The 16708-nt window shown below is 53.7% G+C and overlaps 1 protein-coding gene across 8 annotated transcripts in view; it reads left to right on the top strand.

Annotated features, from left to right (window-relative positions):
- Positions 1-16708, top strand: part of DNAH1 (dynein axonemal heavy chain 1) — a 71726-nt gene that overhangs the window by 38586 nt on the left and 16432 nt on the right. For 5 of the 8 annotated variants that reach the window (XM_036218750.1, XM_036218748.1, XM_036218747.1 and 2 more), the window contains 20 exons: positions 781-969; positions 1256-1361; positions 2072-2185; positions 2630-2779; positions 4216-4302; positions 4414-4600; positions 5233-5324; positions 5520-5674; positions 6834-7011; positions 7833-8027; positions 8116-8235; positions 8510-8668; positions 8820-8927; positions 9635-9775; positions 9925-10085; positions 10540-10697; positions 11056-11229; positions 11990-12028; positions 14725-14903; positions 16019-16249. In XM_036218750.1, coding sequence (XP_036074643.1) covers positions 781-969; positions 1256-1361; positions 2072-2185; positions 2630-2779; positions 4216-4302; positions 4414-4600; positions 5233-5324; positions 5520-5674; positions 6834-7011; positions 7833-8027; positions 8116-8235; positions 8510-8668; positions 8820-8927; positions 9635-9775; positions 9925-10085; positions 10540-10697; positions 11056-11229; positions 11990-12028; positions 14725-14903; positions 16019-16249 — 2923 coding nt within the window. Of the gene's footprint in view, positions 1-780; positions 970-1255; positions 1362-2071; positions 2186-2629; positions 2780-4215; positions 4303-4413; positions 4601-5232; positions 5325-5519; positions 5675-6833; positions 7012-7601; positions 8028-8115; positions 8236-8509; positions 8669-8819; positions 8928-9634; positions 9776-9924; positions 10086-10539; positions 10698-11055; positions 11230-11989; positions 12029-14724; positions 14904-16018; positions 16250-16708 lie in introns of all 8 variants that reach the window. The other 3 variants (XM_036218746.1, XM_016121851.2, XM_016121850.2) reach the window with 1 other exon arrangement.

Here is a 16708-nt window from a genome sequence, read left to right as displayed (position 1 = left end):
AGATTCTTTCCCCATATGCCTTCCCACACTGGTACCCTTCCCCCAGCTCTGGCTGGTCCAGAAGTACAGGGACAGAAAGGCACAGGCAGTCCATGATAAGCCAGTATATCAGAGCACTTCAGGGATAGGAACATGGGCTTCAGGTTTAAAACTGGCTCTGCCCATCACAGGCTGAGCGACCTTGAATAGTCGGCTCAATCCCTTTGTGCCTCAGTTTTCTCAGTTTTCTCAATCCCTTTGTGCCTCAGTTTTCCTCAGAGTGGTTATGAAAATTTCATGAGCTGAAATGTAAAGCTCATAGGTCAGTAAGCATCTAATGGGTGTGAACTTTACTATTTTCATGAGTTAAATTATGCTTCCAACATGCCAGGAGAATTGATCTTGAGAGAAATAATGGGCAAGTTTCTTTATAAAATGAACAATTCTCTTCTAAAGCAATCAGTTGCTTCCTCTCACCAATAGTATTTAGTTGCAGCTGGAATTTTGAGTTAGGCTTTGACTAAGGGAAGTAAAGTGTGGCCACAGGTCAGCCTTTCCAGTGGGTTTCGGAGCAAGGCTCTGCAGGGCCATGGGGTAGGGTGTGGAAGCACTGGGAATGTGGTCAAGGGCTGCAGTCCTGACCCCAGTAACCAGGGCAGGGCACACCTGGGACCTTGAGAAGGAGGAGGAGCAATAGCTCCCCGTCCATGGGGCTCTATAAGGGGATACTCTCTCCCCCTGTGTCTGTGGGAATCCTGAGAAAGGAGAGTGGCTCATGCCCTCCTCCTCCCACTCCTGCAGGTGCTACCTGACCCTGACTGGGGCCTTACATCTCAAGTTTGGGGGGGCCCCAGCTGGCCCAGCTGGCACAGGGAAAACTGAGACCACCAAAGACCTGGGCAAAGCTTTGGCCATCCAAACTGTTGTGTTCAACTGCTCCGACCAGCTTGACTTTATGGCCATGGGAAAATTCTTCAAGGGCCTGGCCAGGTAAGGCTGGGTATGAGGATGACACAGGATGGGTCAGGAAGGCTAAGTTCTCCTGGAGACACTGTTTAAGAGGAGCCTCACAGGATGGTGGAGGGGACAGTATGGGATAACAAGAGTCAAAGGCCTCAGCCCTTCTTGGTGCTGGGGAGGGATGGCGGGTGGTGGGTCTTGGCTGAGCTGACAGAGATCACCATTGATGGCTTCCTCCCCAGTGGAGTCAGAGGGTCCTTGGAGGTGCCAGGTGGGTTCTGAACTCCTATCCCCCTAATGTTCTAACCTCGCTTAGCTCTGGGGCCTGGGCCTGCTTCGATGAGTTTAATCGCATCGATATTGAGGTGCTGTCTGTGGTGGCACAGCAGATCACCACCATCCAGAAGGCACAGCAACAGCGGGTGAGTCATCTCCCTCCACACCTCCCCAAGTAACCACCTCAGCACTCATCTCTGTCTGCCCACACCCACACCACCATGGGGCTCCTCAACCTGCAAGATGAGAAGCCAGGCATTCTGCCCACCCTGAGTCCAGCCTCTCTTGTCTCATGGAGAACTGGGTACTTCCCTCTCCCCACTTGCAGAGCTGTCCCTGGGGGACTTAAATAGCCAGTCAGGGACCCCCACATCCCTACCGCACTCTGGGGATAGTTCCCAGCCATGCTGCTGTAGATGAAGGGGTCCTTCCCACTTCCTGACCTATGGAAAGCCCCAGCCAGCTGTCCTTCCTCTAGCCTTGTTCAGAGTGGCCAGTGCTTTTCTCTTGGAGACAAGGGCTGGGAGGCTGGCAGATGCCACAACCCTACCCCAGTAGGGCCCTGGCTCCCAGTCAGAGCTGAGCTTGCTCAAGTCTGAGGAGAATCAATGGCAGGAGTTGGGGGTGGAAGGAGTGGTAGGTAGGAGATGTGTGAAGACCTCAGGTAGCTGGGACCTGGAAGGCCACAGGTATCCACTGGAACTGGAGGTCTTAGGCCACATCCTGAGAGAGGAGCAAGCTCATGATCAGGGGTCCAGTCTGGGCTGACCAGCTATAGCCGGGACAGGGGCATTAATAGGTGACGAGGGGGCCCAAGCAGAGGAGGAGCAGGTGAATCCACCCCTTCCCCCTGTAGGTGGAACGCTTCATGTTTGAGGGCGTCGAGATCCCACTCGTGCCATCTTGCGCAGTGTTTATCACCATGAACCCAGGGTACGCTGGCCGCACAGAGCTGCCCGATAACCTGAAGGTAAGTTCAGTCCCAGGAGGCCATCTAGGGCACTGGGAGGCACTGGAGCTGTGGCCTGGGCTAAAAAATGCTAAAGCATTTATGCAAGGCACACAACTGCTAGACATCAGGGACTGTGATTCCCCATGGAGGCCCTCCTTCCCAGGGATTCTAAGGCATACCCCCAGACATAGAGAGGAGGCCCCAGTCTTGTCCCTGGGTTTGGGAGAAGTCAGGGGTCAAGTTCAGGTAAACACAACGGACCAGTTTCTAACAGGCAGAGTGGTCTAGCCACAAGGGAGTGTAAGCCTCAGCTATGGCAGGTGTGCTGCAGAAGAGAATCTAAGCATCACTGGGGGAGGAGGGCAGTGAAGCTGCCTCCTGAGGACCAGACAGTCCAGAGGGCAGGTGACACTCTGGAGGGAAGCTCTGTTTCTCAGTTCACATGTATACCATGGACCCCAGGCACTCTTCCGGCCCGTGGCCATGATGGTTCCAGATTACGCCATGATAGCTGAGATCTCCCTCTACTCTTTTGGCTTCAACGAGGCCAATGTGCTAGCCAAGAAGATCACAACCACCTTCAAGCTGTCCTCTGAGCAGCTCAGCTCCCAGGTGAGGCCCTGCCCTAACCAGGTTTCAGAGTCTGAGAGCCACTGCCTACTCCCAGCAACACCATGAGATAGGAAATAATCTCCATTTCTCAGCTGAGGACATTGAAGTCCTAAGCAGCTAAGAGACTGGAATCTCACGCAGTGTACAGGGAAGCTGAAGGAGGAGCCAGGAACAGATGCCCACCTGGGTTAGTTCAGGTACAAGGGAGGGTCAACCATTAGGTGACCAAGAGCTACACAACCCAAGGCTGTGGATCAAGTGCACCTGGGTCTCATGAGAACAAAGTGGGATAGCTGGCCCCCTACCCAAGCCTCCCAACACCATTGGCCTTCCATTCAGCATGCTGAGACCGGGTTCCAGGGGTAGATGTGGCTGGTTCAGGCACTAGCACTGGTGGATGATCTTTCTTGTTTGGCTCTGTTCTCAGTCAGGTTCCCCCTTTGCAGCAGCAGATCTGTCTGGGTTCACAGGCTACCAGCTTAGTTTCTCTTTCCTAATAGTTCCAGGAAAAGTCCCTCATGTCACCCTAATGGGCCCTTTTCGGGCAACCTGCGTATACATGAACACTGATCACTGTGCCCAGGGGGAAACCATACTGCCTATAGCTAGGTGGAGTCCACCAAAGCCCATGGGATGGAGAAGATGCAACCTATTACTTGCAAAATCCATAGCTGTCCACCACAGCGCCACCCTGGGTGCCAGCACCTCATCACACCCTTACTTCTAACTACTCATTTTCAAAAATGCTCCTCCCTCGTTAGAGCAACTATCCCCACATGGTTCTGAATATGCCCTTGTCCCTTCTCAAATGGCAATGACCTAAAATCTAACCCTGGTTTCTTTGTCCAAGTCTAAGATTTCTAGGAACTGTGTTGGTCTCATTGTCTGACACCATGGGGGGCAATATGATAAATTTAACTATCCCCAACATACCTGTGTAATGGAGAGAAACCAAACCAAAGCAACAAACAAGAAAAGCCACGGCAGTGTAGCTGAAAGGGTGGGTCTAGAGAGATGCTATGAGAGGACCTTAGAAGGAAGCTCAAAGGCCATTGAAGCCAACTCATCGATGGCACAGATGGGAAACTCCTTCATTCACTTTGGAACAAAGTTCATGTACCTCAGGGATTTAGCTGTGACCAAGGCAGTCCACACCCTTAGGGGCCAAGAGTCAAGCAGGGGACACAGAATGAGTAACCCAGTAAAAGGAGAGGGCTGCTGGGATGATGACGTAGAGGGTGGCAGATGGGGTCCAAAGGAGGGCACCCAGCCAAGGCTGGGGTGTGCAGGTGGTCATAGACAGCCTACAGGGGAAGTAACGTATTAACTGAGAGCTGGGTGATGGGTCAGGTACCAGGTGGGAGGCAGAATGTTCTAGGCAGAAGCCCCGAGAGGGACAGTACCCACCCACCCTTCCACCTGTACGGTGGCAACAGGATCACTATGACTTCGGGATGAGAGCTGTGAAGACTGTGATCTCTGCTGCTGGGAACCTCAAGCGAGAAAACCCCAGCATGGATGAGGTGAGTGCCATCTAGAGGGGCACCCGGGAGCAGAGCTCCAGGAGGACTCTGGAGCAGCTGAAGGGGCATCTGGCCTGGGCCACCTGAGGGCTCCTTTGGCCTCTGCTGCAGGAGCTGATCTGCCTCCGGGCCATCCGCGATGTGAACGTGCCCAAGTTCCTGCAGGATGACCTAAAGCTCTTCTCTGGGATCGTATCTGACCTGTTCCCCACTATCAAAGAGGAGAACATTGACTACGGCATCCTGGACAAGGCCATTCGCAAGACCTGTGAGAAGAACAACCTCAAGGATGTGGATGGTGAGCCCCTGGCCCCTGCCCTGCAGTCATGTGGGTGTCCAAGGAAGGGCTGGCTTTGGCCACCCCAGGACACAGGGCAGGGGAACAGAGACAGGCAGTTCAGCCTCAGGGGTCCTCAAGCCTGGCCAAGTGTGTTGCAGGCTAGAGCTCTCTGTCAAGTAGTCCACTGGGCAGGGCAGGTTCCCCCCACCCTGTCTACTGGAACCATATAGCCGTGGTCTTGATCAATCAAAGCTCTTGACTGACCTTCAGATTTTGTCCCTGGGATTTTGCCTTGTTTTGTCCAGCACTTACTCAGGGTGGTGCCCCTAGCAAGCTGGGTGTAGCTTTGGAGCTGGAGTTGATTGTGGGCCTGTGACAGCTGACACTGAGCAGGCCCATGTGTTCTGCCACCCAACCAATGGATGTTAGGGAGTAATAGTCCCAGTGGAAACCATGGCTGGCCATTAGCAGAGAGTTTCTAGTCTGCGCTTAGGACTTCACCTCTCAGTGCCCATGAGGACTACATGGCCTCATCTTACAGATGAGGAAATAAAGGCTCAAGGAGTGAGATAACCACAGAAAGCTAGTGGAGGAGACCAGGACCCAAGCACATGTTCTGACCCCTGGGCTCCCCTGCCATGTTTCCCCAGGCTTCTTGACCAAGTGCATCCAGCTCTACGAGACCACAGTGGTACGGCACGGCCTCATGCTTGTTGGGCCCACCGGCTCCGGCAAGAGCAGTGTATGTGCAGCCAAGCCGGGCAGCCCAGTGCCAGACAGTGGGCCTGGGGGCGGTACAGCCTCAGTGGGGATCTTGGTACCTGTTTGCACATCTTAGCCTCTAGACTAACCCTCCTGCCCCCCGGGTCCCACAACCCACTCCAGTTCTGCTCTCTAAGGGGCCAGGAGACTCACTCTTAGGTGCCTGTCTCCCCAGTGTTACAGAGTCCTGGCAGCTGCCATGACATCACTGAAAGGGCAGCCGTCCATCAGCGGCGGTGTGTACGAGGCCGTCAGCTACTATGTGCTCAACCCCAAGTCCATTACGATGGGCCAGCTGTATGGGGAGTTTGATCTGCTCACCCATGAGTGGTGAGTGGCCCCTGACCACCCTCTAGTGACGGTCCTGCTCCCATATCGCTGGGGGCTGTGGGCCATGGACCCCCTCTCCCTCCCTTAGCCCAGTGGAAGGACTGGAGCTCAGGCTCTGGAGCCCAGAGGCTAAGGCTCTGCCCACCACTGCACTTCCTGCCTGACTGAGTGACCTTTCTTACCTCCCAGACCTTGGTCCCATCATCTGCAAAGTGGGGATAGTAGTGGCACCATTATTATGGTAAGGAGAAAATGAGCTTAACACGTGGAAGTTGCCTGGATATTGTGGCACATACCAAGTGCTCAGTAAATATTAACTTCTGTCATTGCCGCAAGAGCGGCTGGTGGTCCCTCTCGGGCCTCTGCCCCCAGGCTGAGACATGTACTTTAGGGGAAGTGTACTGAGCTGGGATGACAACTGGGTCGAGAGCCTCCAAATATCAGCACCTGAGGGTCTTTTCTCTGGGGTGATTTTGTATCTACCCAAAAAGCCTCCAGTCTCCTGCTGGGGGTGTCTGATTGGCTCTAGTGTTCTGGGAACCCAGTGGGGATGAATACTGGATGGGGAGTCATCTATCTTTCCAAAAGCGGGCCTGTCCTTCTTCCCCCATTTCTGGTGAAAAGTCTCATCCACACCCACTCCAGGCTCCTTTGCGTGTAGCTGGGGGTGGGGAGCGGGGGCCGAGATCAGACCATAAAAATGTCTCCCTAGCCGCCCCTTCCCTGACACTTGGTGCCTCTGAAATTTGAGCCTTCCAGTAGGAACTAGGTATATCTCATGACCCATGCCCGGCTTTCTCTGCCCAGTCATTTCCTCCTTCTCCATCTCTCTCCATCTTCCAAAACTTTGTGGACCTCCATGTCTGCTGTTGCTTCCTCCTTTACTTCTTTTTTCTTCTCGGGATATCATCTTTTACCTTCCTTTAATATAACTTTAGTGGGGACTCAGCAGGGATGGAATATAAGCACACATTTTCATTACATCACGTTACACCAAAGTGTCTTATTTTCTCTATCAAATTTTTAAATGAATGAAGATATTGAAAAAATAAACAAGCAAAGCAAGGCCAACCTGGCAGCCAGGTTTCCTACGAAGCCAGCTGTGCTTGCCACCCTGCCTTCCCAATGCCTACAACCCTCTCCTCCCTGGTGGCTTCAGGACAGATGGGATTTTCTCCTCCCTCATCCGGGTGGGGGCCATCGCCTCTGACACCAACAAGAAGTGGTACATGTTTGATGGGCCGGTGGATGCCATCTGGATTGAGAACATGAACACAGTGCTAGATGACAATAAGAAGCTGTGCCTCAGCTCTGGGGAGATCATCAAGCTCACAGAGGTGTGTCCACTTGTCCACTTACTTGCTCTCCTCCGCAGCTGGGTGGACCTGGAGGCTAGACCATGATGGCGAAACCTTGTTTCCCTCCACCCCTCCCTCTCAGGCCATAGCTGCATCTCAGGCAGTTACCATAACCCACCTAGGAGCTGGCTCCTGGCACCTCTCCCTGTGCCCAAGCTCCCGACCCTGAGCCATGTCCTGCACAGCTACTCAGTGCTGCCCTTTTGACAGACCCAACTTCTGTGATGCTCTGAGCCTGGGGCCAGCAGTACCACCCCACAGCTCCCAGCTGATGCTGCCTTGTGCCTCCCAGGCCCACTTTCAGCCATCTTGGCTAGTCTGTATCACCATCCTAGCAATGTACCCAAAGTCTGAGGGACAGGTGGTGTCCCTGGAGATACCTGCCTGGTGTGTGAAGGGCAGTTATCAGAGAAGCAGAGGTATCACCTGGGTATGAGGGCAGTTCATGGTGTCTCTTGAGCCTTCTAAGAACATCTGGAGGTCAACGTGAATCAGTATTCATGTACACAGGTGTGGGACTCTAGAACACATCATATACCCTAACGCCAGGCTGGCTTGATCACTCCTAGGAATCTCCTGACTTATGTTCCTCCTTTGGGAACCAGGGAGGACCACATTGTCAACTGAGGGCCAAGGGGTTCCTGCCTTCCTCCAGTCCCAGCACTGTTCCTGGCTCACAGCTAGCCCCCATGGCCTGCCCACAGCTACAGGATGAGCAACCCCTCCCCATGGCCTTGCAGCCTTTTCCTGGCTCTGGGAGCTGGCAGATGGCCCACTCATGCAGTTCATCTTGGCTCCAGGTGATGACCATGATGTTTGAGGTTCAGGACCTGGCGGTGGCCTCACCAGCCACAGTGTCCCGCTGTGGCATGGTGTACCTAGAACCCAGCATCCTGGGGCTCATGCCCTTTGTTGATTGCTGGCTGAAGATGCTCCCTGCTTTATTCAAGCCCTATGAGGAACAGTTAAAGGCCCTCTTTGTCAGCTTCCTGGAGGTAAGTGAGGCCACAGTGCATCTGGCATGGTCAGGCAATAGGGTGTTTTAGCCAGCAGCCACAGGATCTGGGTCCCCATCCCCTGCAGGAATCCATTGCTTTTGTCCGGTCCTCTGTGAAAGAAGTGATTGCGTCGACCAACAGCAACCTGACCCTGAGTCTCCTCAAGCTGCTGGACTGCTTCTTCAAGCCCTTTCAGCCTAAGGAAGTATGACTCTGAGGAAAGGGCTGGGTGCCTGCTCCCTGGCCCCCTGCTCTCCTTGCCTGGGCTGCCTAAATCCCTTGGGCCCTAAATCCCAAATCCAGCTTCCTGGAAGAGAGAATTGGATTGACTCACCTGGGTCACGGGAATGCCCTAGTCATTCTGCTATAGACACAAAACTGTGCAGCAGAGGCCTAGGGATGTCCCCCACACACTGGCTTCCTCAGGCCACTCAATACTGTTTCTGCCTTAGCCTGATGCTCTCCCCCTCTGTCCCCAGGGCCTCAAAAAAATTCCCCCTGAAAAGCTGAGTCGCATCCCAGAGCTGATCGAGCCCTGGTTCATCTTCTCCCTGATCTGGAGTGTGGGCGCCACAGGGGACACTGCCAGCCGCATCAGCTTCAGCCACTGGCTTAGGATCAAGATGAAGACACAAAACGTAAGAGGCCTCAGGCTAGGCTTCAAAGTCTTGGATGTGTGTGCTGAATACTGGGTGTTCTGGAGCCATCCCCTGGGCCCAGGCACCCAGGGAAAAGTAGCCACACAAACTACTCGGCCTCACAACCTCTTTTTCCTCCTGCTCCTCACAGCTGACCTTGCATTTCCCAGAGGAGGGGCTGGTGTTCGATTACAGGCTGGAGGACGCTGGCATTAGCAGTACCAATGATGATGAGGATGAAGAGGAGGAGGGCAAGCAGGTGACTGCATGCCTGAACAGAGAGGGGCCCCACTAAGTGGAGACTTTCCTCCTTGGTGAATAATGACGTCTGACAGGAGGCCATGTTGACAGCCACAGGTCTCAGGCTGGAGTTAGGTGCATCATCTTGTGAACCCTCATGGACCTATGGGGCAGTGGTTATAGTGCCTGTTTCCAAACCAGGACATTGTGGTTCGACCATAGTGAGCTTCTCTGTCTAGGGAGGTCTGAGTCAGGGCTGTGGGTAAAGGGATTAATTCAGATGTGAATGGTGGGGGAAGCCAAGCCGGGTAGCCTCTGGGCGTCCCGGTGATACCAGCACCCATGATTCTGGCCCCTACACTATTAGGCAGCCCGAAACTAAGTAGAGAAGACTTTTGCATTCTGGGTTGTCCATTTCTTTCACATAGAGATCCAGGGACTGCCAGTCCCTAGGGAGCCTCCCACCAGAGGCAGTTGTGTGCAGGGAAGCCCACCACATGGGCAGCTGTGCGTGGAGAGACCCCCATTTCTGGTGGTTTGTTCTGGGAGTCCACCAGCCAGGCAGAGAGCAGGGCATGGGGCTTTCCATTTCTGTCAGAAGCAGCCCCTCACCTAGGCTTTCTTGCCAAGGCCCAGAAGTGTAGCTTCTTGACTTCCTAGTGTACTTGGCCAGGGATAGGATGGGGAGGGATTCTAGGCCCACCCCTGAGCCACTTGTGGTTCTAGGTTGCCTGGGTGAAGTGGATGGACTCCTCAGCTTCATTCACCATGATGCCAGACACAAACTACTGCAACATCATCGTGCCCACCATGGACACCATACAGATGTCCTACCTGCTGGGCATGCTACTCACCAACCACAAGCCCGTGAGTGCCCTGCCACTCACTCCCTGCCTCATCCCACACCAAGCCCCAGGTCAGGGGCTGGCTGGCCTCCCACAGTGACAGGATGGCAGCTCCTACTATGTGCTGGGCCCTGTGAGAGAGCTCTGCCTGCATGACCCCTGCTCTCCTAGGTGCTATGCATCGGGCCGACAGGCACGGGGAAGACCCTCACCATCTCTGACAAGCTCCTCAAGAACTTGCCGCTGGAGTACATCAGCCACTTCCTCACTTTCTCAGCCCGTACCTCTGCCAACCAAACCCAGGACCTCATCGATAGCAAGCTAGACAAGAGGCAAGCACCCCTCGTTCCTTCCTAGGCCCCAATGTCCCCCAAGCCTGGCTGAACCAGCTGTTGTCTCACCTCCTCACTAAATTATGCTCCTGAATTTTTCAGAAAACTCCTGGGGTGGGGGACCCTTGGCTCCCTTAAAGACTGTTGAAGACCGTTCTGGAGCCTTCCACCATCAGGAATTCCTACTGAACCCTTCCATGGGTTTTTGCCCTGGGCTGGGCACTTGGACAGAGCCTGTTATCCATATGCTTGGGCGGGGGGTGGGTAAGACTCACCTTGAGGGAGCCCAGAATTAGGGTAGCCAGGTATGATGTCCCAGGACATTCACAATGGGGCAAGAGGTCCAGAAATTCAGAGGAGGCTGAAGTTAGTGATGGCTTCCCACAGGCTGTCCCTGAATTCCCAGAGGACCTGGTACCCATGGGTACCAGGCTCATATGGTCCCTCCACATAGGCGGAAGGGTGTGTTTGGACCGCCCCTGGGGCGGAAATTCATCTTCTTCATTGACGACCTGAACATGCCATCCTTGGAGACGTATGGTGCCCAGCCACCTATCGAGCTATTACGCCAATGGATGGACCATGGTGGCTGGTATGACCGCAAGATCATCGGTGCGTGCCAGCAGGCCTGGGCCAGTGGGGCATGGGCAGGGTGTGCTGGAAAGGCAAGGCACCTCCTCCATTAGGTACTGTAGGCACAGGGCCTAGGGCCCATGGTACTTTTAGAAGGTCCACAGAAATGTTTTAATTTCTTTTAAAATCATGGGGAAAATGAACATTTAGCTCAAAGAAAAATGTTAATATATAATATCAATATGTCTTTATACCAATACTGTTATAAGTTATAATTTTTAATATTTTTTTTTTTAATGGAGGAAGAGACCCATGAAGACAAAAGTGCCTAGGGCCCATAAAAGTCATACTGCAGCCCTGGGCAGGGTCCCTTCCTGACTTCCTATCCCTACTCCAGGAGCCTTCAAGAATCTGGTGGATATCAACTTTATCTGTGCCATGGGCCCCCCAGGCGGAGGTAGAAATGCCATCACCCCACGGCTGACACGCCACTTCAATTACCTGTCCTTTGCTGAGATGGACGAGGTCAGCAAGAAGCGCATCTTCTCCACCATCCTGAGCAGTTGGATGGGTGAGCATTGAACAGCAGTGGGGGAGGCCATGGCAAAGGCAAAAGCCCCGGCCAGGTAAGCTATTCCAAGAACAGCTGGGTAGCTGCTGGAAAGGGCGAAGTGGCTGAACCATTGACCTGGCTTCACCCCTTACTCAGTTATGTTACTTTTGGCAAATTCATAAACCTCTCTGAGCCTCAGTTTCTTCATCTGTAAAATGGGCGATAATATTAGTGACTGCCCCCCTAAGTCCTGAAGGTTAAATACATCACACCTAGAGGATCTAGCATGAAGCCTGCCAAGTGGTGATTGCTGAATATAATGTATACATATGTATACATATGCATTTAACTGCATAAGTACACATATATCTATTAGTACTTGCCCAGAAAGTCTAGTAGAAGGATGTTTCCTTTGGAACTCAGGAAAAGCCACCAAGATAGAATGGACGAAGTGGCCTTGATCCTCTATGGAGCTTGGGGAAAAGTCTACCCCAGGATAGAGTTTTCCCCCACCTTGCACCTAACACACACTCTGACCTGTGAACTGGGTGATATGAATTGGGCCTTCCCTCCTCTGGCCCTGCCTGCACTGCCCCTAGGGGCTACAGGCCAGACTCATCTACATGTCCAGCTTAGAGTTAGGAGCCACGGTGCTCCAGGAGGGATGTATGGGGGTCAATGGCTGCTCTAGGAGCTGCCCAGCTGGACACAGTTAGTCAGGGTGGGCACCAAGGGCCCACCTAACTCTAAGCCCCATGTCTCTTCCTCAACCCTCTAGATGGACTCCTAGGAGAAAAAAGTTACCGGGATCCTGTGCGTAAGTGCAGCCCTGGGCAGGGCCTGATAGGGTCTGGATGGGGTGGGTTCCAGGGTGAGCCCTGGGCTCCAGTTGGGTGTGGCTGAGGCTGGTGACCAGGGGCCACAGTGAACCATCCTCGGGTTCATGTGAGGACCTTGGGTTAGCACAAGGGCCAACTGTCTTCCTAGGCTCATTCACCCATTCTTAGAGCCATCAGTCCTTCAGTGTGGGAGTTAGTGTCTGTCCCATAGTAGAAGCCAAGTAAATGTGAGTTAAATAAATGAATAAAGAAACAATCTCCCTTCTTGTTTGAAAAATCAGAGGCTCCAAAGAGAGCTAGCCCCTCAAAGGAGCGGGCATGAGCCTAAGATCCAGGGGTGATCTGCAGCCCTTGTAGCAGCCTCATACAGGGCTGGTCTGTCAGTCATTGCAACAGGGCTAGCAACAGCTCCAGACCTCTGTCCCCACACCACGTCCCACCTCTTCCCCCACTCTGCTACAAGAGGCCATCAGAAACAGTACCCTCTCTAGGCCTCCACATCCACTGCTTACCTACATCCAGGCCTTCCTTGGCCCTGTATTCTCTACTATTTCGAGAAATGTACTTCCCTGCTTTCAAGTGAGGCCAAGTCCTCCTCTTAGGCCTGAATCCCATCCCCTATTCTCTGCTTGAGGACATGGCTCTACCTCCCACCCCCAGTATCTATAATCTCTCCTCCACTGGGCCTGTACATCAGCCTGCAAATGTGTCCTGATTTCTCCCACCTTAACAGCAAAACACAAAAACACCTCTCTCAGTCCCTTTCCACCCATCCTGACCATTGCTCCATTTCTCTGCTTGCCTTGATAACAAAACTCCTCAAAATCATTGTCTCTTCCTTCTGGCACCAGCCCTCCCCTCCCACTTTCCCTTGTCACCAGTGGCCTCATGTGGCCAGGCCAAAGGTCAGCTCTCAGTCCTCACCTTCCCTGGCTGTCATCAGTGTTGTCCTGGCAGGTGGCCTCTCCATCAGTCAGGGTTGGGCACCCTTTCCCTAGCCACCCTTCCTAGATAGACTGGGGTTTGCTCTATAGCCTTGTCCCTCTAACCACGCTCTCCCCGAAGATAAAATCTGTCTTAGTGCTGACAACACCTGAGTCCTCATCTTCGGTCCAGATGTCTCTCCTGAACCCCTGACCCCACAACTCCTCTTGAATGTCCACTGGGCATCTCAGACTGAACATGTCAAACCCAGGCTCCTGACCCACTGCCACCCCATGGGTCTCATCTCAGGTGAAGCAACTCTGTCCTTCTAGTTGCTCAGGACAAGAGACTTGGCGTCATCCGGACTCCTCTCTCTCTCTCACACCCACATCTATCAAGAGATCCTGCTGGCTCTCCCTGCAGAACCCACTCTGAATCACCGCTGCTGCTCACCACCCAGACACCACCCATCTTCACTCACCCAGCCATAGCAACAGCAACAGCCCCCCTCCCTGGTCTCCCTGCTTCTTCCTTCACCCCCTGTATCCATCCATTTGTCCTCTGTCCATCCGTCCCCAACTTGCAGCAGCCAGAGGGACCCATTCAAACATTAAATCAGATCCACATATTCTCTTTTCCCTTTCCTCACCTTCCCTCTTCTCCCCTTCCCTTCCCCTCCTTTTCCTCTTTTCTCTCTCTCTCTCTCTCGCCCCCCTTGCCCAAGCCCCAACAGTAGCAGGCAAAGTCACACCATCAGCTCCTCATCATCTCTCAACTCTCACACCCTCCTTTTAGTCCTTAATCCCCTGGGTGTGCCCACCCCAAAGCCTTTGTCCACTCAGGCCCCTCTCTGCAATATTTTATCCAGTTCAGGTCCTGCTTGCACCTCATTTCTTCAGGTTTCTGCTTGCATGCCCCTCCTCAGTGAGGCCTTTATGTCAAATCCCCCACCCTGGCCGGCTCTCCCCAATCCCTGTTTACTATCCACATTACTTGTGGGTCTATTATAGTCTGTCTCCCCCTAAGCGTGTCTTCTTGTTAAGATGAAGAGTGTCTGTGCCCAGGACCAGGAGCAACACCTACATGCATGGAAGTTCCCTTTGGAGCTCAGGAACCTTCCTGCCCCTTCTTTACATTCTCCCACTTATTGGGGCTCCCCCTGTCCTAAGTTCCTGCTGATAGAATTGTAGTTCCCAGCAAAGAATTGAATAGTTTTCAAAGAATAAGGAAATAGGTTATATTAGAAGCAGGCTGGAGGTTGCAGCAACTCCAAGGTGAGCCAGAGGGTCACAGTTGAGCTCCAGGCCCCCTAAGTCTACTTGTGCAGTCCTGAGCCCATGTAGACCATGTGACCCTCCCCATGCATGGCTCAGAACTGACATGTTTCAGGTCTGGGACACAGCCCTATAAGGAAAGGCAGTAATGGCCCCACCCAGCACTGACCCCATTAGTGTCCCCAATTCCATGAATGCATCCCAGTGCCCCAACACAGGGATGGGCTATGTCAGTAATAAGCATGTAAAAAGATGGAGCTCAGAGCAGAGGATTCCTCACCCTGAGGTTGGGGGCATCAGGAAGCCTGGGGAGAGGAGATGGCACCCAAGAGGGGCTGAAGGGTGGGTGGATCAAGCATGCTGCCTGAAGAAAGGGTGTCTGTAGTAGAACACAGCACTGGCAAGTGTAGGGGTCTAGGATCTGCAGAGGCTGCACAGGGAACTCCCATCTGTGTGACCCACTCCTATTCCCACAGCTGGGGCCCCCAACATTGCCCACTTCACAAATCCCCTCGTGGAAGCTACCATCATGGTGTACTCCACCATCACCTCCCAGCTGCTGCCCACCCCAGCCAAGTCCCACTACACCTTCAACCTAAGGGACCTCTCCAAGGTCTTCCAGGGAATGCTCATGGCCAATCCAGCCAAGGTCGAGGTGAGGATCTGGTGGGTCCCACCCCAGTGTCCAGTAAAGAAGTGCCCATTCTTCCCTCACTATCCTCCCTGGCCTTCCAATTTTAGGCCACCATGCCCAAACACTCCCCAACCTTGATCAGGCTAGGTCTTGAGGGGGGCTGGGAAGATAGTGGGCACCAGGCCCCCAGGAGCCCTGCCTTCAGGCAGCTGGGTTCCACCTTGCAAGTCAAACCCATGCCTAGAACAGGAGATGTGATAGGGCTACACAGAAGAGGGAGCCAGGGCAAGGCCAGGGGGAAAGAGGGTTCCTGATGGAGGCCCTGGGTGTGAGACTTGCAGGGAGGATGAGTGGGATGCCTTCCAAGATCTAAAGGCATCCAGGTGGAAGGAGCAGGAAGTATAGCAAGGAGCAGGGTATCATGTGTGATGGGCAGGCTCTAGCAAATTCTGTGGGCTGCCAGGGAGAAGTGTTATGAAGGAGTTGGGGAGCCAGTGGGATAGGGAGATGACAGATTTGCAGAATGGGGAATAGACAGGTCGGTGTGTGTGGAGCCCAAGACCAGGGAAAGAGGGTAAAAGGACAGAAGCTGCTGTGGTCTTGCTAAAGGAGTTGAGAGAAGAGCCTGGGGGGGGGGGCTTCCTAAGAGCAATAGAGTCACCCAGGGAGAGGCAGGGAATCAGGGATGGTGGTGGCAGCAGAGACAGAGATGGGGGCAAAGTCAGAGGGGATTTACAGGTCAAATCAGTGGAGTTAGCTGAGTGGTTAGATGTTGGGTATTGAGAAGTTTAAGAAGAATCAAGCATTCCTCCTGGGCTTAGAGTTTAGGGAGCCATGGGGCCTGCTAGAGGGGAGAATCAATGACAAGTTAATAGAGCTGGGTGTCCACGAGGCACTTGGCCAACTGGGTCTGAAGCTGAGGACAGAGAGGCCCAGACAGCACTCTGTAGGACTCGGTCTTCAGTCGGCCAGCAGATGCACCTTTGAGCAGCTCCTGTGCATAGCCCTTGCCAGGTCTCAATGGGAGACCCGGGTCCAAGAGCTGTGCCCCCTCTCCACCCTGCTGCTCCTGCTGCTTTGAGATGTGGCTAAGGGTCCAGAGCCAAGGGCGAGCACTGATGCTAGGGTGTCTGCAGAACAAGGTGCAGCTACTGCGACTGTGGTACCATGAGAGCTGCCGCGTGTTCCGTGACCGCCTAGTGAACGAGGAGGACCGCAGCTGGTTTGACAAGCTCCTAGAAAGCCACATGGAGGAGTGGGAGGTGGCCTTCGATGAGGTCTGCCCCTTCCAGCCCATCCTTTACGGGGACTTCATGTCTCCAGGCTCTGATGTCAAGTCCTACGAACTCATCACCAGCGAGAAAAAGGTGAGGGGGCCCAACTGGTGCCCTACCCCTGGTGGTGGCGTCTTCACTCTGCACCCTTGGGACTCAGGTTCAGATGCTATGACCAGAGTGTCAGGACACTGGGTTATAAGGCCAGCTCCAGGACTTCAGGCTAGCATTTGTCTCTCTGAGTCCCATTTCCTCACCTGTCAAATAGGTGCAGCTGGCCCTACTTGTCCCATCTTTGAGGACAAGCCCATGGTTCAGCTGAGACAGGCTCTGTGAACAGGAACATGCTGTGCTAGTTTCAGCGGCTCTCATCCCACTCATAGAGGGCCAGCAGGACCCCTGGGGCCATGAGTCTGAGCCAGGACCCCAGGGAGACAGGAAGAGGCCTTGGTCAGTGGCGTTAGAGTGGTGTGGCTGGAGTGAGCCTTCTGATGGTATCTCTCTACACATATCCTCTCCTAGTTCCCAGGAAAAAGTAGGGCCCCAGCAGGG

The sequence above is a fragment of the Rousettus aegyptiacus genome, unplaced genomic scaffold (assembly GCF_014176215.1).
Source record: "Rousettus aegyptiacus isolate mRouAeg1 unplaced genomic scaffold, mRouAeg1.p scaffold_m13_p_4, whole genome shotgun sequence".
Classification (NCBI taxonomy): Eukaryota; Metazoa; Chordata; class Mammalia; order Chiroptera; family Pteropodidae; genus Rousettus; species Rousettus aegyptiacus.
This window is presented reverse-complemented; position numbering and strand designations above follow the sequence as displayed.